The sequence below is a fragment of the Furipterus horrens genome, unplaced genomic scaffold (assembly GCF_987537825.1).
Source record: "Furipterus horrens unplaced genomic scaffold, mFurHor1.1.pri manual_scaffold_6, whole genome shotgun sequence".
NCBI classification, from domain to species: Eukaryota; Metazoa; Chordata; class Mammalia; order Chiroptera; family Furipteridae; genus Furipterus; species Furipterus horrens.
The window spans coordinates 89,085,072-89,106,597 of NW_028327176.1; the positions used below are offsets into that span (position 1 = coordinate 89,085,072).

General features: G+C 52.3%; 2 protein-coding genes and 2 long non-coding RNA genes across 5 annotated transcripts in view; 2 read left to right on the forward strand and 2 right to left on the reverse strand.

Moving 5' to 3' along the window:
* Positions 1 to 2,634: 2,634 nt before the first annotated feature.
* The window catches only part of LOC150006891 (saoe class I histocompatibility antigen, A alpha chain-like), an 81,499-nt gene continuing 62,607 nt past the window's right edge, over positions 2,635 to 21,526 (reverse strand). Inside the window, exon 8 of the mRNA XM_090282281.1 lies at positions 2,635 to 2,970. Within this exon, the coding sequence (XP_090138407.1) occupies positions 2,966 to 2,970 (5 nt within the window). The 3' untranslated portion in view covers positions 2,635 to 2,965. The remainder of the gene's footprint in view (positions 2,971 to 21,526) is intronic.
* Positions 3,877 to 5,944, reverse strand: LOC150006892 (class I histocompatibility antigen, Gogo-C*0203 alpha chain-like). Its single transcript, XM_090280134.1, has 4 exons — positions 5,837 to 5,944; positions 5,334 to 5,618; positions 4,827 to 5,102; positions 3,877 to 4,238 (listed from the first exon to the last, which is right to left on the reverse strand). Exons 1-4 carry the CDS (start codon positions 5,907 to 5,909, stop codon positions 3,877 to 3,879), a joined length of 996 nt encoding a protein of 331 aa, XP_090136260.1. The 5' UTR covers positions 5,910 to 5,944.
* Positions 6,290 to 7,152, forward strand: LOC150006893 (uncharacterized). 2 transcript variants are annotated; one of them, XR_016511767.1, is made up of 2 exons: positions 6,290 to 6,664; positions 6,746 to 7,152. It is a non-coding gene; the product is annotated as an uncharacterized LOC150006893 (long non-coding RNA). The 2 variants fall into 2 exon arrangements; XR_016511768.1 differs by having other exon boundaries at positions 6,290 to 6,644.
* On the forward strand, positions 7,998 to 11,633 carry LOC150006894 (uncharacterized). The gene is made up of 3 exons (XR_016511769.1): positions 7,998 to 9,583; positions 10,809 to 10,845; positions 11,384 to 11,633. It is a non-coding gene; the product is annotated as an uncharacterized LOC150006894 (long non-coding RNA).

A 21,526-nucleotide genomic window follows, 5' to 3' on the forward strand; every position in this document is an offset into this window, starting at 1 on the left:
GAAATTCAGAGTGAGAGCAAGCAAGTGACCCTCTACCTTGGATGTCATTTATCAATCACTTGTTCTTCCAGCCAAACCTGAGCACCTGTAAAGTAACAGAAAGTTCTAGTCTCGGATCTTTGCTCCAAGAATTGAAATTAGTCTCTTTTCTACCCCTCCCCCAGCACCTATACTGGGCAGAGACCGCATTCCGACATGAAAGAGGGAAACACACGTCCCCAACATTCATGCATCTGGACACGGCTCAAGGCTGCACCAGTGAGGTGACCACATGCTGGACTGACTCAGGACCTGGTGACACAGAGAGGCTGGGCCTGCACAGAGCGCACTCGGCAAGGGTGGCGGGAGTGGCAGTAACAGTGTCTAGGTGCTAGAACAGCAGAGACAACAGTCCCAGCCGCAGGGCTCAGGGTCCAGCATCAGGGGAGTCAGTGGTGGGAGCGGTGACATCTGTGGCCAACAGCCGCGCAGTGGGTCCTGTGTGAAATACGACCCAGGCTGGACTGTGGATTGCTCCTGGCTGTGCAATCTCTAGTCTGTTCTGCTGCTTTCCTCAAAAAAGCATTAGAACCCAATATATTGCTTCATATCTAAATTAGAAAAAATTGGGATTTCATTGTTTGCTCCAAGAAATACTTCTCAAGAAGAATCTCAGAGAGCAAGCATTCAGAGATTTTATTATGCTGACCCGGGGCCCTTCCTAAATCTCCCACTGACTCTACGCCATGGTAGAGAGAATGACATGTCACTCCCAACATTGTATCTCATAACTGACAATATCTGCCTCCCTTTCCTTTCTGAGGAAAAATAACACCTTTTAATATGCATTTAAGACCCCCCCCCCACCCTGAGCTCTGTCACTGACCTCAGCAGTCCCCATCTGGCTGAGCCCCCTCACATAACCTGCTTCCAGAGTCTTCCCCATCTCTGCTGATGGCAACTCCGTCTCTCTGCTTGTAGCCTCTGAGGTTTTTGGTGACCCTGACTCCACCTCTCATACCCCAGATTCACCATCAGGAACGCTGTAAAGCCCTTCAGAAGGTATCCAGAATTCCCCCCATGCCCACTGTTTCCACAGCTCACTCAGGGAAGCATCTCCAGCCTGGAGCCCTGCACAGGCTCCTCCTGTGTCCCCACGGCCTCCCAAGTCTGCTCCCATGTCCCTCTCCTGCCCTAAACTGCCTAGTGACTCCCACCTTACTCAGAGCAAATCCATGCCCTTCCAACGCCCTCCAGGCCCTTATGGTTTGGCTGCGCCTCTGTTTCATCTCCCTTACTCTCTGCTCCATTCCCACACCGCCTCCCCAGGCATTCACACTGCCCCTGCCTGGACAGGACTTCCTCCATGCATCCTCTTGGATAATCCCTCACATTCTTCAAATCTTTCCTCAAGGTCACCTTCCCAGTGAGGTCCACACTGACTGCCCAAGTCAAACAGCCATCTTCCCTGTCCCCACAGCCCACACTGGGGGTCGCCTTCCCCTCTGAGCTTTCTGATCACTTACCCTCCTAACACAGACACTTCCTGGTTACTGTGCTCACACACCCTGTCCCTCCCACACAACACGTGCTCCACAAGGCCAGCAGTGACCCTGATTAACTTCAGTGATGTTCTCACATGCAAACGATGCCACACATCTGTCACACAGCCACTATTGCTTCATCAATGGTCAGTGCAGGGCACCTCCCTATGCTAGACAGTGTTGTTATTAATGTGGCCTTGGTCGATAGCTGTTCTGTGGCAGCGATGGCACCACCCCCACTGACGCTGACATTGACACACCTGCACTTTCCCACAGCACTGCTCCCCCTAAATCTAAAGTGGACTCTGCTCTGTGAATCCTGGGGTTTGCACTGGAGCCAGCACTAGAGCGAAGGGCAAGGAAGGAGTGCAGGCGAGCAAAGCAGAATTCCAACAGAAACTTATCTGAGGTAAGGAATTATGGGTCCCATTTCTGCTCATTCCAGATCCTGGCTCCTTTGAGAGTTTAGAAAAAATGGGAAGACCAGTCAAGTCCTAGAAGGTGGCAAGGGCAGGATGAGTCTGAAAGTTCATCTCTCGGTTCCAGACTGTGTGCAGGGACCCCCAGGGCCCTGTGGAGACAATGACAGGCAAAGCACCTCCTGCTGCTGACAAGGGACACCCAGAGAATGAGACTATGACTCCTAACAAGAAAAAAGAAAAGTCATATTTCCCTATAGAAACAACAAATAAAGACCCAGAAGATGGGGACTGAGGGTCAGACCCAGGCCTGAGCCCTGGCTGACCCGACCTCACGAAGTCCTTGCTGCCCACATCCTGGAGATGTTCTTTATTAGGACAGTGTAAAGGCCTGGGTGATGTTGGGTCCCTGTGATCCCAGGTCCTGGTGGCCTAGGTTCTACTGAAGGAACAAGGACAAAGGGGCAGAGGGGTGACCCAGTCAAGGAGTGACCACGTAAAAGCCCATGATGCACTGAGCACTGGCTGGGCACCGGCCTCGACAATGCTTAGTCCTCACAGCTTCTCCAGTCCCTGCAACAGACTCAGCACAGCAAATACTTGGGTTCTGGAAATTTTTCGATGCTCCCATTTATTTCTTCTCACATTTTAGACTCTTCAACTTTTTAATTAGCACATCAACCATTCATGGCAAGATTTGAAAAAACAAATTTATATCCAGAGTCTTATTTCAGTAAGGGAGTAAGAAGCTGCAGCTCATTGAACCAGGGTTAAAGTCAGGGATGGGAAGGGCCCAGCCCCGCCTCTGCTGGAACAGGAAAGTGAGGGGAGGGGGCATGGTGGGCAGCGGTGGGCCAGCCTCCCACCTCCTCACAAATGCTGATAGGAACGCAGACATTCAGACATTGCAGAAAAAGAAGCGAGATGTTCCTGAGGTCACAAATGAGTTTGGTGTGTGTGTGTGTGTGTGTGTGTGTGTGTGTGTGAAGAATCTTCCATCACTTATTCCCCAAGGCAGCTGTCTCATGCTGTAGAAGAAAATAATCATGAACAAATTCAGGTCAGTTGCTGTAAGTGGTGACATTGCACAACAGCTGACCTTTTGCCAAAATGTTCCAGAGAACCCCCATTACCCTGTCCCGTCCCCTCTCCCCCAACTCCTCCCCATGTCAGGGTCTCACCTTTATAAGCCAAGAGAGATTCATCAGAGCCCTGGGGACTGTCACTGCCTGGGTAGCACAAAAAGGAAGTGGTCAAAACCCAGGACAGGAGACTAAAGGATCTCAGGGTTTCAGAGGTCACTCCCCTCCATACTCACTGGCAGCCTGAGGGCAGCTCCCTCCTTTTCCACCTGCGGGAAGAAAACATCCTGTGAGAGACTAAGGAGAAGGCAGGGCCATGAAGTCCTAAAGGAAGCCCTAGTCCTGGACCCCAGAGAAGTTTCCAGAACTTTGGCTACAGATCCAGGGTAGGATCAGGAAACCTAAGAAAAGTACATTTACAGGAACTGGACCAACCACACTCCTGGAGGTCTGTCCTCAGCAGTTACCCCACTTCTGACCTGTAACTGTTGGGAACCAGGTCCCCATACTAGAATCATTCAGGTGATCAATTTGTCTCTTACATTCTCACCTGCCTTACTAACGTGTAACTGAGAGTAAACAGGCCCCCAGACTAGCAAGCACCCGGGTGAAGATGGTGCTTCCCTTAATGAAGCAGGACTCATGTATACCTGGGCTTGAAACCCCCAGTAGGACAAGAAACTCAGTTCCCTCCGCTCCACTACCTGAGTGCTTCCTCCCCCACATCACTGCTCCAGCTGCCACAGCTACAACGACCAGGCCAACAAGGACGCCTATGATGATGATGATGGTGGTGGTGGTGGTCTGAGGCAGAGGCTCTGAAAAGGAACAGGAGGGTGAGGACCCTGACCCCTAGGCCCCAGCCCCGACCCTGATGAGGTCCTCCAGAGGCCCCCACTTCCCTGGGAAGAGGCTCTGTGCCCATGTGCCCCCCTCACCCCATCTGAGGGTCCGGGGCGCGGCCAGCCCCTCGTGCTGCACAAGACACGTGTATCGCTGCTCCTCTCCAGGGGGCACCACCACCGACGCCCACTTCTGGAAGGTCCCATCCCCCGCAGGCCTGGTCTCCACAAGCTCCATGTCCTGGGTCTGGTCCTCCCCATCACGCTGCCAGGTCAGGGTGATCTCGGCAGGGTAGAAGCCCCGGGCCCAGCACTTCAGAGTGACCTCACTCTCAGAGATGCGGTGGTGGGTCACGTGTGTCTTTGGAGGGTCTGAGAGAAGGGTGAGAAAATTCAGAAGCATTGCATCGTCATGGGACACTCCAGGAGCGCTATGTGACCATCCTGAGAAAGGACAGGACAATCGGGTCCAGGAGGGAGCGCCAGACCTCGACACCAGCCTGGACAGCGTCACCTGAGATTTACTCCCAGTCTTTAGAAAGTTCTAGAATCAGAGTGACACAGCCCCGGGCAGGAGGCAGGTCTCAGGGGAGAGAAAAGGCATTTCTGGTCCAGATGTGGGTGGAGGTCACGCGACTCAGAGCAGCCGGGTCACACCTGAGACACCGGGTGTGGGGCGGGAACAAGGCCTGAGAGAGAAAGTCCCCGTGGGCCCCGGAGCCACTGCCAGAGTCAAAGGGAACCGCTGATCGGTAATTTCCGGGTTGTGTTCCTGCGCCCCCAGAGGGACGGCACCCCGAAGTGTCCCTGAGAGGAGGTGGCTCTCCGGCCCCGGATCTGAAAATCCCGGCGAACCCCGTCTCCCGACCGAAAGCAGCGGGGACTCTGACGCTGACCCCATTCCCGTCTCCTCGCTGGAGCCCCGGCCCCGGGGGAGAGGAGGCCCCGCGGCCCCGGTACCTGCGCGCTGCAGCGCCTCCTTCCCCTTCTCCAGGTACCGCAGGAGCCACTCCCGGCACAGGCCCCTCACGTAGCTCTCCCATCGCTCCGCAGCACCGGCCGCCTCCCACTTGCGCTGGGTGAGCTGAGCCGCCGCGTCGGCCGCGGTCCAGGTGCGCAGGTCCTCGTTCAGGGCGATGTAGTCGGCGCCGTCGTAGGCGTACTGGTCATAACCGCGGAGGAGGCGCCCGTCCGGTCCCGTGTCGCAGCCGGACATCCACTGGATGGTGTGAGCCCCTGACCCCGCCCCGCGGTCAGCCGCGCCCCCGGGTGAGCCCCGCCCCGCCCCGCCCCGCGGGGACTGAACCAAAACCGAAAGTGAGACCGAGTCAACGTCCCCGCCGGCTCCTCCCGGTGGGGTGTAGGGGGTCCCGCAGCCTCGGGGTGAAGCTCGGACGCGGCCCCTCAGGCGACCCCCGCCCGCCCGTGGGGATGGGGGTCGGGACGAGCCCGGTCCCGCGTGCTCACCGCCGTCGCTCTGGTTGTAGTAGCCGCGCAGGGCATTCAGGCTCACTCGGAATATCTGCGCGGCTTCCTTAAAGTTCCTTGTGTTCCGGTCCCAGTACTGCGGGTCCTCCTGCTCCACCCACGGCTGCTCCATCCACGGCGCCCGCGGCTCTGTCCTCGGGTCCGCGGCGTCGCTGTTGAACCGCACGAACTGTGTGTCGTCCACGTAGCCGACGCCGATGAAGCGGGGCTCCCCGCCGCCAGGCCGGGACACGGCGGTGTAGAAATATCTCAGGGAGTGGGGACCTGGGGGTGGGGCGGGGCTGAGAGCGGCGACCATCCTCCCGGCGCGGGTCCCGGTCGGTGGGACAGGGGGGGAGGGCCCGGGAGACGGAAAAGTGGGGACGGAAGGGGCGTGGGGTCGGGGCCGGGGGTGGTGGAGACGCGCCCTCCCCGGGGTCCTGCCCGCGCCGGGTCCCCCGCGCCTCCCCCGCAGAGGCCGTTCCCTCCCACCCCGCGCTCACCCGCCCAGGTCTCGGTCAGGGCCAGCGCCCCCCAGAGCAGCAGGAGGAGGCTCGGGGACCTCATGACCGGCATCCTCAGGGTTTGGGGAGGACCTGAGGCCGGGCGGGTCCGCGGAGACCTTATAACCGGGAACGGCGGTGACGCTGATTGGCGTCTCTAGAAACCGGGCACCAATGAGAGTGACAACTGGGGACGCGTCATGAGTATCCAGGAAGGAGGCCCCGACACAGGTTGTGAGAGGGCGAAGTGAAACCGGGGAGACGGGGACTCCCCAGCACTGGGCTTCCCCGCCCCAGACTCCGCCCTCGGGCTGAGACCCTGACAACCGGGCCTGGGACCTGGGACCTGACCCCCCTCCTGCTCTGAGAGTCTTTGCCACCCTGTGTCCCTGGGTCCTGGCCCAGGGTCTGTGTGAGGAAACCAGGGAGAGACCCCAGGTGGGCCCAGCCCCCTTTCTTCACCTTCTGTTCCCGGATTCCCTCTCCCTGAAGTAGACTCTGTGCCTCCCACCCCTTCTCTCTGTGTCAGAACGTAGAGGCGGCTGGACTGCCCTCCCGGACTTCTGACGTATGTAAATGAGCCGTATGCAAATTAACCCCGTCCTAGCCCCTCTTATGGGAAATGAAAATGGACTTTGCGAGTTCCCAGAAGAAATGTTGACGGACCTAGCTGGATATGTTGACTGACCTCGTGGGGGAAAAGCAGGGAGATGTAAATAACTTACTGAATGTGTTGATGGGAAAACTCAGCCTAACTGAATTTGTTTTTGGCAAAGCGTGGAGATGGCGCCAGCAGAGACACACGGAAGTAAATTTTACAGCCCGTAGGTGATTGGGAGTTTCTACTCTTCCTTTTCTCTTTTTTCTACCTCCTCTCTTTATTTCAATAAACTTTTTGTTTAATCTTAGAGTGGTGTTCAGTGATTTCTCAGAGGAAGACTACCTGACACTTTCCCCCTGGACTCCTCTAGAAGTAAAATCACCCCAGGGAACTTGATGCCTGAGAGGAGCTCACCCAGGGAGTGGGGTCTGAGGGACAAGGGCTTTCCCTTTAATCCTGGAGGAATTGTGCCTGGAAGCAACTGATGGAGATTCTCAGCTCCGGTTCCTGGTTATCTACGAACTGCAGTGGGAACACGATCTTGGAAACCCGACACCAGGAGGCTCATCTGTGAAGAAGTGGTTTTGGCCCCTTGGTACAGAAATGTGTCTAAATAGCCCTGCAGTCCGACTCACAGGGCCCCTAAATCCCACTTCCCACACAGTGAGTGTGTGATTCGGGATTGGTACGTTGTAAAATGCCCTTCACTCCGAGCCCCAAGTGTGTCCCTGTGAGTCCCGCGTCCTCAGTACAAAGGAGCCCCGGGAAGCAGTGTGTTGCTGTGCGTTTGAACAGGAGCGTGTGCAGCTCAGAGCTGCAAGGACTCAGTGCGGTCACCCACGTCATGGAGAGAGAGCAGGCGGGTGGGGGAGGGGTCCTAGACCCAGGGCAGGGTGAGGGAAGTTCAGAGAGGGCATGGTGGACCCTGGAGTCTCTCAACCTCCAGAGGATCAATAACCCTGCCTCAGTTTCCCTGCTGTTCTCAGTCTTTGACAAGAAGAAGCCTGTGAGAAGCGAGGTCCCAGAGCAAAGGGGCAGCACATTAGAGAGCACAGCAGTGGGGACATCAGTCAGTCACCGTCCTTCAGGCGGAGGGTCTGGGTGTCATTCTCATGCTGCCACGTGATCTAATGGAGAAAGAAAAATGACAAGAGAGCACATGGAAGCACTGCTGGGCCAACACCTTTAAGTGGACGAGAGTGGAGCACCAGCCGGGGACTGGCTCTGGCTGGGAGTGTGGGCAGCTCACCTGCGTGAAGGTCTCCAAGTAGCTGGTGCTGGAACTCTGTCAAAGTTGTCGTCTTATGTGTTCGGTTTTCTCAGTGAAGCAGGAGACAAGGTCACTGGCAGTAATAAGATGGGGAAGGAGGGTGGACGTTTGAGCAGAGGATGGGGGGAGACTGAGGGAGCCCTGCAGGGACAGGATGATGGAGGACAGCGGTGTGGCCCCCCTTACTGTCTGGGTCATGATGTTAACGTGACAGTGTGAGCACAGCTGAGTGGTTCTCCAGCCTCCTGTAGCTGGTGGGGCCGACGCAGGGCAGGCAGAGGTAGGGTCAGTGGCTGTGTAGTTTCTCCAAGCAAGGGTGACAGAGCGACAGGGGGGTCAAGGGATGGACTGAAATGACATCTCATGGAATTGAAGAGGAGGGAGGAGAGGACATCAAGGGGTGAGGGACAGGGAATAGATGGATCGTGAACTGGGATCCCAGTGAGGTCAAGGGATTGTTGGAGTTGATGCAGCACAGGGTGGACTCAGGCCTAAAAACAGGTTCATTTGTGATGAAAGGTTTGCTGCTCTTACGTTACAATGTATGATCAAATAATCGTACCAGTGTTTTCAGAGCTGAGGCCACTTTGCTTTTAGGGTTTGTGTGGCATCATTGGGCCCACCCAGCTAATCCAGGAGAGTCTCTATCCCTAGGTCCTTAACCTGAATTACATCACCCAAGTCCCTTTGCCATGGAAGGAAACCTGTTCACAGGCTCCAAGGAATAGGCTGGGCGTCTTTGGGGGCCACTGTTCAGCCTTCCACCTGTGATGATGTTGACATCACTGAGGATCAAGGAGGCAGCCCTCTGGGGAGGGTGATAGTGAGACAGGAGCTAAGAGAAGTGGGGGAACAGCCTGGGGGTCCACAAGATATTCCTACATGAGGGGATTGGGGCTCCAATCTGATGACCAATTAGAGGGTGTTAGGGAGAAGGGAGGAGAAAAGGTCAGAGCAGTTGAGGAGCAAGGACCCCACCCACTGCCACACCCAGGGCACAAGGTCAGTGGGAGGGGAGACCCCCGTGGGAGGACGTCAGAGGGAGCCGTGTCCTACGGAGACCCGGTTTCTGTCAGAGCTGCAAGGGGCAGGGACATCCTGGGGGAGGCTGTGCAGGTTTGGCTGATCCTGGGCTGAGATCTCTGGGTGTGGACAGTGGGGTGTATGCAGCCTGTGAAGCTGAGTGTGCACCATGTTGGGGGACCAGAGGTGACTGAGAAAAGCAGGGGAAGGAAAGATGAGATTCATCCTGGTTGATTCAGGGCATATGGTGGTGAGTGTGGGAGCGGGAGGTGGGAGGAGCAGGGTTTGGGGCTCTCACTTGGGCTCTGCTGAGGGAGATGAGGAGATTTGGGTGGTCGGATCTCGGTTCCAGGTTTGACCCTGACTGTGGGTGCAGTGCCTGCGGGATTGGAAGGGGCTTAGAGGATGTGCATGAGTTCACTCTTTTTATTTTTAAATCCTTACCCTAGGACATTGGTTTTGTTTTGTTCTTTTCATTGCTTTTAGAAGAGAGGAAGGACGAGAGGAAGAAGGGAGAGAGAGAGAGGCATCGAAGTGAGAGAAAAATCTTTGATTGGTTGCCTTCTGTATGTGTCTGGTCCTGGGATCATAAGATCTGGACCGAGGATCTAACCTGCAATTTTTCTGTTAGGTGAGCGCGCACCACCAACTGAGCCACACCTGCCAGGGCGTGAGTTCCCTTTTAAACCTGAGAGAGAGGTTTTACTCAGACCAGGTCTCAGTGTGACAGCTGCTGTTGGAGGTGTGGCTACTGGGTCATCCGCTGTGACCTTGGCGCCCAGGCCCCTCTTCTGTCCTGTTGAGGGAACAGAAGGCCCAGGGGAGCCGTGGTCCTCATGCCAACAGTTGCCATGTACGTAACCACATGTGAAAGATGTAGACATTGAGATGTTCCCAAATAAGAGATGGTTTTATTTTAAAAACTGAGCAACGAAACAGAAATAGGGAGAAGGAATTAATGTGCCTACATTTCAGTTTTCCCTGGTGTTGCCATCAAAGGGAAGGACAGACAGGTGCTGGGAGGGGTGGGAGTGTGACAGGCAGTACAAGGGCCCCTGAACGCCCCTCTTCCCCAAATGAAAGATAGTGCAGGATAATGAAGAGAAGTTTATATTACTTTGATGTTTGTATACAATTAGGAAAACATCATTTTGTTCAATGTAATAATATTATTGTTTGAAGAGAAAAGTTATTTTTTAAGAGATGAGTCCTCATATATTTAAGAGTGAGGGGTATGATGTTGGCAGGTGATTTTCAGTTGTAAGAAGTGCTTATTTCTGCCTTATCCTGACTTCCTCAGGAGGGTCCTCTCCTTCCCAGACCTAACACCCCAGCCCCCGCCCCTTCCCATGTTCTGAGACAAAATGAACGGATTTCCAGGTGTAGGGTCCTCTAGCTCCAGAGGCAGCGGCAGGAACAAGTGACAGGGACTTGGGTGGCCAAGGTTCCATCCCAGGGACTAAGGGCACCCACCTAGTGTGTTTGTTGGGTCCATCCTGGACCTGGGACCAGCTGTTACAGCTTGGAGACCTCACTCTTGCCTGAGGCTGAGTCCACGGTGACTCAGGGGGAGGAAGCATCAGTGTTAGCGTGGGTTTTGGAAAACGCTTTGCACCAGGAATCCGAGAGCAGACGGTCCCCGATCTTGTATAAAAGCCCTGATCTAGTGCTGGGAGCAGAGGAGACCTTGGGAGGTCCTGGCTGAGCAGCAGAAAGGGGAGCGGGGTCTTCTGTCGTCAGCCCTGTGGCCACACGGGGGCGCTGCCGCGCTGCTCCCGGAGGCTGCCTGCGCCCTGGGAGGGTCTGCCTCGGAGTTTGTCAGAGACGTGGACCTGAAGGCTGGGCACCCCTGGGGGGCGGGGGGGGGGGATGAAGTTCAATAGCTTCCGAGCAGTCCCGGACTCCGCAGGTGTCGAGGTCAAGGATGCGACAGGGGTTGACAGGGAGGAGCGCCCAGGAGCCCTGGGCCATCTGTGAGGTTTCCATCTCCCTGCTGTGACCTGTCTCTTCAGCCCCTTGATGACAACACACAGAAAATGCAAAAAGAAACATTTTCTTCTCCTCTCTGTTTTTCACAGGACTCTTTCTTGTTGTAGCAACAGTAACAACATTTGTGTAAGTTTTCCTCAGGAAGGATACATGACAAATTGGTAACATGCTCTCGTCTCTGGCAGGGAACCTGGGTGCTTGGGGTCTGGGAGGGAGGAAATTTCCCACTTGAACTCCTTGGACTGTCTGGAGTGAGCTTTGCGCAATATGTTGCATTAAAGTCCCTCTCACTTGCAAGACCCTTTCCAGTTCAGGTCCAGATGGCACAGCTGTGGCCGTGTGATGGGCTGGGTCCAGGTCCTCTTGCCAAACAAGAGCAACCGGAGCAGTACTGTCCAATAGAAATATAATGAGAGATACTTACTCAGTATCAAAATTTCTAGTAGCCACATTAAAAAACTAATAAGAAATCAGTGAAATTAATTTAATAAAATTTAAACTTAATAAATCCAAAATAGTTAAAGTATTATTCAATATAAAAGTTATTAATAAGATTATATATTTACATATATAATACATTTTTATTTTTATTATGTTGGTTTAAAAAATTTGATTTGATTTGATTTTTCAGTCACAGTTTACATTCAGAACCGTTCTGTGTCAGTTCCAGATGTACAGCAAAGTGGCCAGAAATTCATGTACCTTACAGAGTGGTCCCCTCCTGCCTCAAGTACCCACCTGGCTCCCTATAGACTTACCATGTTATCATTGACTATATTCACTCTGCTGCAAGCCATGACTCTGTGACTATTTTGTAAATACCAGTTTGTACTGCTTAGTCCCTTCACCTTGTGCACCGAATGTCTCAAATTCCTCCCCTCTGACAACTGTCAATCTGTTCTCTATAACTATGAGTCTGCTTATATTTTATTTGTTTTTAAATTTTTAAAATTTAAGTTATATTCAATAGTTTATGCTATTACAGTTGTTCCAATTTTCTCCCCTTTAGACCCCTTCCCCCAGCCCCACCACCCCCTCAGGCAGTCCTCACACCATTGTCCATGTCCATGGGTCATACATATATATTCTTTACTACTATATTCCCTATGCTGTATTTTACATCTCGTGACTATCCTATAACAACCAATTGGTACTTCTTAATCCCTTCACCTTTTTTGCCCATCCCACTGACCTGCCCTTCCCATCTGGCAACCATCAAAACATTCTCTGTATCTATGATTCTTTTTTTGTTCTGCTTGTTTGTTTATTTCATTTTGTAGATTCAGTTATAGATGGACGTGTTTATTACCATCTATTGTTCATATTTTTTATTTTCTTTTTAAAAATTATTTATTTGTTTGTTTATTTTATTTTAGAGAGAGGGGAAAGGAGAAAGAGAGGGAGAGAAACATCACTGTGTGGTTGCCTCTCATGCATGCCCCCAACTGGGGACCTGACATGCAACCTAGTCATGTGCCCTGACTGGGAATCGAATCAGCGACACTTGGCTCGCAGGCCGATGCTCAATCCACTGAGCCACAGCAGCCAGGGCTTGATTTTCTTCTTCTTAAAGAAGACCATTTAACATTTCATATAATACTGGTTTGGTGATGAGGAAGTCCTTTAGTTTTTTCTTGTCTGGGAAGCTCTTTATCTGCCCTTCAATTCTAAATTATAGTTTTGCTGGGTAGATCAATGTTTGCTGTAGGTCCCTGCTTTTCATGACTTTGAATATTTCTTGCCAGTCCCTTTTAACCTGCAAAATTTTTGGAGAAATCAGCTGACAATCTTATGGGAGCTCCCTTATAGGTAACTGACTACTTTCTCTTGCTGCTTTTAAGATTCTCTCTTGTCTTTAAACTTTGGTATTTTAATTATGATGTGTCTTGGTGTGGTCCTCTTGGGGTTCACCTTGTTTGAGACTCTCTGTGCTTCCTGGCCTTGCATGTCTATTCCTTCACCGAGTTAGGGAAATTTTCTGTCATTATTTTTTCCAATAGGTTTTCAATTTCTTGTTCTCTGTCTTTTCCTTCTGGTACCCCCCACCCCTTGATGCAAATGTTGTAATGCTTGAAGTTGTCCCAGAGGCTCTTTACAATATCTTCTTTTCTTTTATCATTATTTGTTTCTTGTTGTTCTGATTGAATGCCTTTTGATTAGTTATATTCCAAATTGTTGATTCCATTCTTGGCTTAATCCACTCTACTTTTGATTTCCTGTAAATTGTTTATCATTTCAGTTAGTGTATCCTTCATTTCTGAGTGGTTCACTTTTATGGTTTCCATACCCCTTTTTATGCTGTTGAAGTCCTCGATACATTTACTGAGCATTAGTATAACCAGTGTTTTCTTTTTAAGTAGATTTTATTGATTATGTTGTTATAGTAGTTTTAATTTTTCCCCCTTTGCTCTCCTCCGCCCAGTACTCCCCTTCCCTCCAGCAATCCCACACCCCTTAGTTCATGTCCATGGGTTGTGCATATAAGTCTTTTGGCTTCATCCTTTACTATATTATTCTTAACTTCCCCCTGTCTATTTTGTACCAACCGATTAGGCTTTTTAATTCCTGCACCATATTTTCATTTCTCCTCCTCCCCTCTCCCAGCTGATAACCCTCCAAATGATCCCCATTCCTATGATTCTGTTCCTATTCTGGTTTGCTTAGTTGGATTTTGTTTCTATTTTTTAGATTCAGTTGTTTAGAGTTGTGAGTTTGTTGTCATTTTAGTGTTCATAGTTTTGATCCTCTTTTTCTTAAGTAAGTCCCTTTGACATTTCATATAATAATGGCTTGATGATGATGAACTCCTTTAGCTTTACCTTGTCTGGAAGCACTTCATCTGCCCTTCCATTCTAAATGATAGCTTTGCTGGATAGAGTAATCTTGGTTGTAGGTCCTTACTTCTCATCACATTGAATACTGCTTGCCAGTCCCTTCCTGCCTGCAGTTTCCTTTGATAAATCAGCTGATAGTCTTCGTAGGTAACTCTCTGCTTTTCTCTTGCTGCTTCTAAGATTCTCTCTTTATCTTTCACCTTTGGCATTTTACTTATAATATGTCTTGGTATGGTCCTCCTTGGGTCTAGCTTGTTTGGGACTCTCTGTGCTTCCTGGACTTCTATGCTTATTTCCTTCACCAGATTTGGGATGTTTTCCTTCATTATTTTTCACATAAGCTTTCAATTTCTTGCTCTTCCTCTCTCCTTCTGGCACCCCTATGATTTGGATGTTGGCATGTTTAAAATTGTCCCAGGGGTTCCTAAGCCTCTTCTCATTTTTTTCAATTCTTGTTTCCTCATTCTGTACTGGTTGATTGTTTTTTTCTTCCTTATGTTCCAAATCATTGATTGGAACCTCAGTTTCCTTCCCTTCACCATTTATTAGCTTTGCTGGATAGAGTAATTTGGGTTGCAGGTTGCTTTTCATCACATTGAATACTGCTTGCCAGTCCCTTTCTGCCTGCAAAGTGTCCTCTGAGAAATTAGCTGATAGTCCTATAGGTACCCCCCTGTAGGCAACTCTCCACCTCTCTCTTGCTGTCCCCAGGACTCTTTCTTTATCTGTCACCTTTGGCTTCTCAATCATGATGCGTCCTGGTGTGCTCCCCTCTGGGTCCAGCTTGCCTGGGACCCTCTGTGCTTCCTGGACCTGTATGTCCATCTCCTTTACAAAATTTTGGAAGTTTTCCTCATTTTTTTCAATTCTTGCTTTCTCATTCTGCACTGGTTGACTGTTTTTTTCTTCCTTATGTTCCAAATCATTGATTTGTACCCCAGTTTCCTTCCTCTCACCATTGGTTTTGTGTGGATTTTCCTTCATTTCATTTAGCATAGCCTTCACTTCTTCCCTTATGCATTTGCCATACTCAAGCATATCTGTGAAGCCTGTGAGCATCTTTATCACCAGAGTTTTGAATTCTGAATCTGTTAGGTTGTTTATCTCCTCATCTGTTAGGTTGGCTATCTCCTTATCACTTAGTTCTCACACTGGAAACTTGATCCATTTCCCCTTTTGGGCCATACTTCTCTGTCTCCTCATTCTGACAGGCTCCTGTGTTTGTTTGCCTCCGTGTCCCAGGTAGAGCTGTCGTTCCTGTTCCCTTGTAAGGGGTGGAGTCTTAGGGATTCGTCAGTACAGGGCAATGTGTTTCACCACGTTGTGGCACTGTATGTGGGGGAGGGTTCAGAGAGGGAACAATGCCACCTACCCAGCACTTGCCCCTTTTCTAAGCACTTCTCGCATTTCTGCACCAAACTGGCGCCTCTCTAGCTGCTGCCCTGGCTGCCATTTCCACAGTGGGTAGGTCTGCGGACATTCTAGGACCGTGGGGGCCCTTTAAACAAGCGACTCTGCTGAGAGACTAACAGTTCCTGCCTCCGTCCTAACCCCCACTGATCTGCATAGTCAGGAGCAATGAGGCTTGATTTTCCCCAGTGCTGGGACTGTGAGCTGGGAGGTCTGGTGAGGAGCTTGGAACACACCCCAGGTGTCCCTCCTGACTTTTTAAGCCATGTGACTGCACTTTCCACTGGCCTGCCACTGCCGCCTCCACACCACGTCCTCTCTGCTCTGGCTCCGCCCCTCCTACCTGTCTGGGTGAGCATTTCTTCTTTATATCTTTGTTTGCTGGACTTCCATGATATTTGATTTTCTGGAACTTCTGGTTGTTTCTAGTTTTGAGATAGTTGTATTCCTTCTTAGTTGTGGAGGGAGATGTAGCGTGTCTGTCTACACCTCCATCTTTGCCAGAAGTATAACCAGTATTTTGAACTCTGCATCTGATAGATTGCTTATCTCCATTTTGTTTAGTTCTTTTTCTGGAGTTGTGATCTGTTCTTTCATTTGGGCCATGTTTCATTGTCTCCTCATTTTGGCAGCCCAGCCTCCCTGTGTTTGTTTCTATGCATTAGGTATGACTCCCTGGCTTGGAAGAGTTGTCTAATGTAGTAAGTGTCCCTTAGGGTTCCAGGGGCTCCCCGGTAGGCATGGGCCAGGTCACCTTCCTGCGGCTGCTCAGTGTCTCCACCCACCAGGACGTCTCCTACCCTTGCTCTGGGGGTGCCCCAGAAGGCCAGCTGAAACCAAGGGGTGCCAACGAGGGTGAGCTGAGCCCAGACACTGACATTTATGTCAAGAAATTCAGAGAGGGCTGTCAGGTGGGAAGTGGGGAGATCCTGATGGGGGCAGATCCCAGGCTCAGGCTGCAGGAAGACCCTTTGGGCAGGGGCACCAGGGAGAGCAGGAGACTAGCTTCTTGGTCAGACATGGCTGAGTGAGCTCAAATGGGGAGAGGGGTGGGGAGGACGGAAGTGGGGTTCACTTATGTGCAGACAGCAGAGTCCCCAGAGTACACACATTTAAACAGGTTGCTCAACAGAAGAACATGGATGGGGCAGAGGGGGAACACCCCCATGGAGGCACAGGGGCACAGACATCCCCAATCTGTACATACATCCCCACACATGTGTGGAATCATGTCGGCTAATATCACACAGGCCCCCCACAGACACGAGTACACATGTCCCTGAGGAGTCACACAGACTCACGTCACCACCACAGGCAGATAATCTCAAAGACAAACCCGAAGCCGCACACACTGGTCACGAGCATGCACACACCACGCACACAGGCACATGCAGGCTTCCTGGCTTTCCCAGGCCTGACTGTCTGGAAGAACATTCAGCAAGTCAGAACATGTGACGCGGCCGGGGGAAAGTTTCTCAGGGTGCTCAGAGGGGAGGCTGCCAAGGCCTGAGGATGGGGCATCTGTGGGGTGTGGCCCCTCCACCACACTCACTTCCCCACTCTTCTGCCTCCCCCTCCAGGCACAGCAAGGCCAGATGGTGCTGGAGGTGTGGATCCCTGTGCTGGAGCAGCTGCCAGTGCTGGGTGCCTCCTTCTCAGACCTGGGGGCACCCCCCAGGCAGGGAGGGGTGCTGCTGGGGCCTGTGTGCTTCATGGGCTAGCACCTTCTATGTCTGACCCTGTCAGTTGAAAGCAGGCCCACCTGGAATCCCACAGCATCAGCTCCACACCACCTCCCAAGAGGGGTCCTCACCATCTGGGGACCCTGGGCCAGGGCACTGAGAGCCCCTATTCAGGGGCAGACCAGAGGAGGGGTAAAGTGGGGTTCTGGGACACTGCAGGGCAGGGGTGGCATCTGGGCTCATGGTGCTCCCACCTGGAGCCCGTGACCTGTTAGACAGCTGACACACTTATTTAAAACTGACCTCCCCATCACCCCAAACAAGATGAGGAGAGAAAGGACACTGTGTTTTGTATTTAAAAGTAATTGTATTAATTATTTAAATACTAAAACTAAATAACAAAGATAAAGAGAGAAATGCCAACAAAAGTCGGTGGACTTTGGAGTCAGGGCTCTCCAGGGCTGAGCCCCTGACCCTCCTCCTTGCCTCAGGGCTTTTCCTCAGTGACTGGGGGTGGGGGTTGGGAGCTCAACCCCAGCTCCCTCACACCCCACCCATAGCACCCACTGTGAACATTAGAATACACGGTCTCCTTGGCCTCAGGGCTCTGACTCTCTTGTCTCCACATCCTGGGTCTTTGGCTCCCCGACCCTCACACCTGCTCTCCTTCACCTGGTCTCGGCGCAGGAATGGCCTGCTGCTTGGGGACCTGGCCGCTGCCCCCAGGGAGGCAAGGATAGTGAGGGCTGTGTGCGGGGCCTGTATTCAGCGGACGATTGAAATGTCGAAATATTCGCTATTGGCTGAGAAGTCACCGTGGCCCTGAGCCCCTGAGTATCCCATTGCCATCCTGGCCACCCCAGTCCACCCCGGGGCACCCCCTCCCCTTCTCTGATCCTTCAGTTGAAGGGATAATGTGTGCTATAGGGATGGAAGGGACTCCCAGGACCTTGTGTAGCTCTATGATCAGCGTCCATTCTGACTGGTGGTTAAAAAATTGTGATTGCCTCCTCCTGGGGAGTATGCATGTGATGCTTGCATTGTTACCTCAATCCCCACCAAACCTCTATCCACCCTCATTCTCCGACAGGCCATTGCCAGGAGTGGGTGGCTTAATCCCTGTTCCCTGGAGGGCCTGCCCGGCTGGGATCACAAAGCCTGGCTGACATCCAGAATCACAAATGGATCCCCGGTTCTGCCTGACGCTGGTGCGGAACTGGTTCAGGGGGAGGGTGTGCCTCGAACACCCCTCCCCATCTTTAGGAACTCAAGACCTGGAAGGAGCCTTAGATAGCCCAGTGTCAACTCTTTGCAAATGTGGAGGCTGAGGCTCCTTCCCTGCAACGTTTCCTGCGCCTGTAGGTCTGGTCATCTCACCTCTCCCCCTAAGGCTGGCCGAGTCCGGTCACAATAAGGCAGGGCTGTGGCGGCCCCCATGCTGTGCCACTGCGGGTATCAGCGTGGAAGTCATCCCAGGCTTCCCGCTGTGCCAAGATGCACAGTGTTCGCCCTTTCCTCCCACTCTGTGCTGCCCCCACTCCCTCCTACCCCAGCGGCCACTCCCGGGGCTTATTTTTCCTGCAGCTGGTCCCGGTCCGGGTCTGTCCCTTCTGTTCAGGGCGGCCGCACCCCTCGGGCATCCCTCCCTGGGCTCCCTGCCTCTCCTGGGACTTCCCATCCTTCCACAGCACTTCCTGGCTGCCGCCCATCCTGCCAGTGGATTAAAATTTATTCCAGGGCCTCATCCCAGTCAGGAGGTCCCAATTTTTGCCGGACGCCTGGCTCCGAGGGCAGGAGCGGGACGGGCGTGAGCGCGTGTGCACGGGTGTGTGTTCCGGTTTCGCGTCCGCAAAATCCGGTGCTGCCTTGCACCCCCGACCTTGAGTGCGCACCCGCCTGCCCACGCTCCTACTTCTTTCTAACGTGGTATCTCCAACGGCACCGCCTTGATCGTCCGGATCTCAGCGACAAAACCCCAGTTTTGAAACCCTGGGTTTTGGGAGCTACTTCTCTGTGCAGGAAGCTCTCTGACGGACGCCTAGAAAGAAAAGGGAGCAGGAAACCAGGGGACAGGTGAAAAGCCCCCCTCGCACCCCGCCTCTGGCTCCGCGCATCTCTCAGCCTCGTCTGCCCCCTGGTGCCGGCGCCCAGGCCTCCGCCCGCTCACCGGCCTGCGGAGCATTCGGTCCCTAAAGACTCCGAAACGGCTGCTCCTCCTTCGTCAGCACTGAACCCTCACTTTCTCATTCTGCCCAGCCTAGGAGGGGGCCGAATGGAGGGGAAGCTCCCGATCTCATCTATTTGGGGTCAGGTGTTTCCGGGTCCACCCACGCCCTGCGTCTCAACCTTCAAGTCCTGAGGGCTTCAGACAGGCCGCCCTCCTCCCTTCCCACCCTCCCTCCCAGGCCTCCCTTGTAGAGGTGACCAGACCTAAAAAGACGCTCCCCGCTCTCCCCGCCGGCACCCGCTCCCAGGCAAGACCTCGGAGAGCTGAGGTTTCTCAGCGCTCTCTCTGCATTGGAGCCAAACCCACACAGGTAGCCCCTGAGCGCAAAGGGGAATGATCCCAGAGGTCACTTTTGGTCAGATGCCCTGAGCTCAGAGGGCTTTTCTCCACGGAAACAAGGTCACACAGTCACTCAGACAACATTTATACATGGCGGTTAGGTCCCCTGGCCACCCACGAAAGCCTATTTTATGAAGGATTCTGTGTCAGGTTGCAGCTTGAGGAAGCCAGAACCGCAGTGGGACGCCTCCCTCCCCAGGGCAAGCGGAGCCCCGGCTCGAAGAAAAGATGGGAGCAGTTTAAGGGCGGGGCTCCAGGCTGGGGGCCTGGGGCGGGGCTGGGCGTGTGAGTGCAGAGGCCCTGGCGTTGGGACACGTGGATGCTGTCAGTGGCTCCCGTGGCTTGTGGGCAGTGGAGGCTTCTGGGAAGGACATAAAGGAGTGAGAGGCAGAGACTTTAGGGACCTTGGGGTTGGTTGGGTCAAAATATAAACTTGTAGGAGGGGCTGGATTCTGAAGCAACTTGACTGCCTCTCAAAGGAGTTTAATTTGAAACCCAAAAGGAAGAGGGAGGCATTGATGGTGTTTAAAAGGTGACTGATATGATGAAGTTGTGTGCTCCCAAGGCCCCACCCAGGGTGGATGAGGGTGTGAAGGAACCAGAGGAAGGCACACAGCCAACAGGCTCGGAGGTTTAGGAGGGGAGGACTTGGAGTGGGTGGGGAGAGCAGTGAGATTATAGCGGGAAGGCTGTGGGGATGGGTCCTCTAGCCTGTTACAGCCTTGGAGCTGCTTCTCAGACTCGGACTGATATTTTTGGCTTCTGTGACTATGGTCAAAATATCCCTTGTAAAATTTGAACCTCTTAGACTCCTCATTGTACATGGGAACACTGAATAGTCCAGAAGGCTATGTTGCATTCTGGGATTTGTAGTTTTTTAGTTCCTGAGTGGTCAGGGCAGGTGTGGGGTGGAGATGAGATAGGAAAGGGAATGGGTCAAAGCAAGGCTTTAGCTGCCTCAGAAAGAAGTTCCTGTGTAGTTGGGGTGGTGACCCATTTTTGTGGCTGCGTAGCCCCTATCCCTGCAATTTCTCATGGTCAGCAGCGGGGGTCAGGGCCACATCCTAGCTTCGTCCTGGCCAGAGTACAGTTCACAGGGCATGATCATGTTTCCCCATTCAAACCTGCTGAAGGAGCAGCCACCCTGGGTGCTTGCACTTGGTTTCCATTATCTCTTTCTCATCTCCAGGTGGTTTCATGGGAACTGGCCCTGCCAGCAGAATGCCATCTCAGTAGGGAAGACCTACTAGCTGTCCCAGCTAGTCCTTGATTAAAGACCAGGGACGTCTATAGGGGTACCTCCATAGGGTCACCCACATACAGTTGGGATGGTAGATCAGCCTCCTTGAGAGCCAGCACACCACGCCACTTACCCTCAGTTGGCAGAACATGGCAATTCGTTTTATTTACTTTGTTCTGGCCTCTCTTTCTATTAGTAACATCTTGCTTCTAAGCTAAAATCGTTTGGTTCCCCAGAAATAGATGGGTGGTTTTTCAAAGCATAAGAGGTAAAAGCTGCATTGGATACTATGGCATCTGGTGCAAAGGTCATATTCCAGGTCTTGCCACTTCATCTATAAGGGCTTGGGTTCCATGGACTCGGGCCAAAGTATGTGGGTCATGGCTCTCTGTTCCTGTTGTGTTCATGTCTCCCCAGTGGCTGGGCTGTATTGCTGTGGGTTAATTCTTTTCACTGAATAAGGTGTACCTATATTGCTAGGGCTGGTAGAGATTTCTAACAGCTCTGCAAATTTCCACTGGTCGTTATTTTTATTAATATCTCAAGATTTTTCAAAATTGAAATCTACAGAAACAAACAATAAACACTAAAACTAAGAAACATCTTTCAGGGAACAGGGTTAAGAGAGGATGGGAAATGGTGGGTGTTTGATTGGGGCCCTGGTAGTCAGACAGAAAAGCCTGCAGCAGCAGATGGGCTGGCTGAGCAGACTTGGGGCTGGCGGTGACAGTGACGGTGGCTGGCAGGAGACCTCTCTGTGTTCCTAAGTAAGGGCTTCTTCATTTAGCTTCCCAGTGGTGCATTGCTTCTTACTGGTCTGCTTATTTAATTTGAACATCAGTTTTCTCATCTGCAGAATGGAATAGTACCTGCTCTCTAAGGGAGTAATTTCCCCTTAATGACACCTTTGCACTGGAAAGATCAGGGAGGGGACTGCCACGCTGCCCTAGTCCAATGTCCTTGCCCTGGTTACTGCTGACACACTGGTGTCTGGAGTACAGAGCTCCCCTTTACCTTCTGGTCTCAGTGCTGCTAAGACCCCATACTTCTTGTTTCTTTTTGTTACAAACAGCTG

Excerpts from the sequence above, each read along its gene's own strand:
- LOC150006892 (XM_090280134.1), bottom strand. The coding sequence starts at position 5,909 with ATGCCGGTCATGAGGTCCCCGAGCCTCCTCCTGCTGCTCTGGGGGGCG. Across the intron at positions 5,619-5,836 it reads CCTGACCGAGACCTGGGCGG|GTCCCCACTCCCTGAGATAT; the intron begins GTGAGCGCGGGG and ends CCCCACCCCCAG. Across the intron at positions 5,103-5,333 it reads CTACAACCAGAGCGACGGCG|GGGCTCACACCATCCAGTGG; the intron begins GTGAGCACGCGG and ends GGGCGGGGTCAG.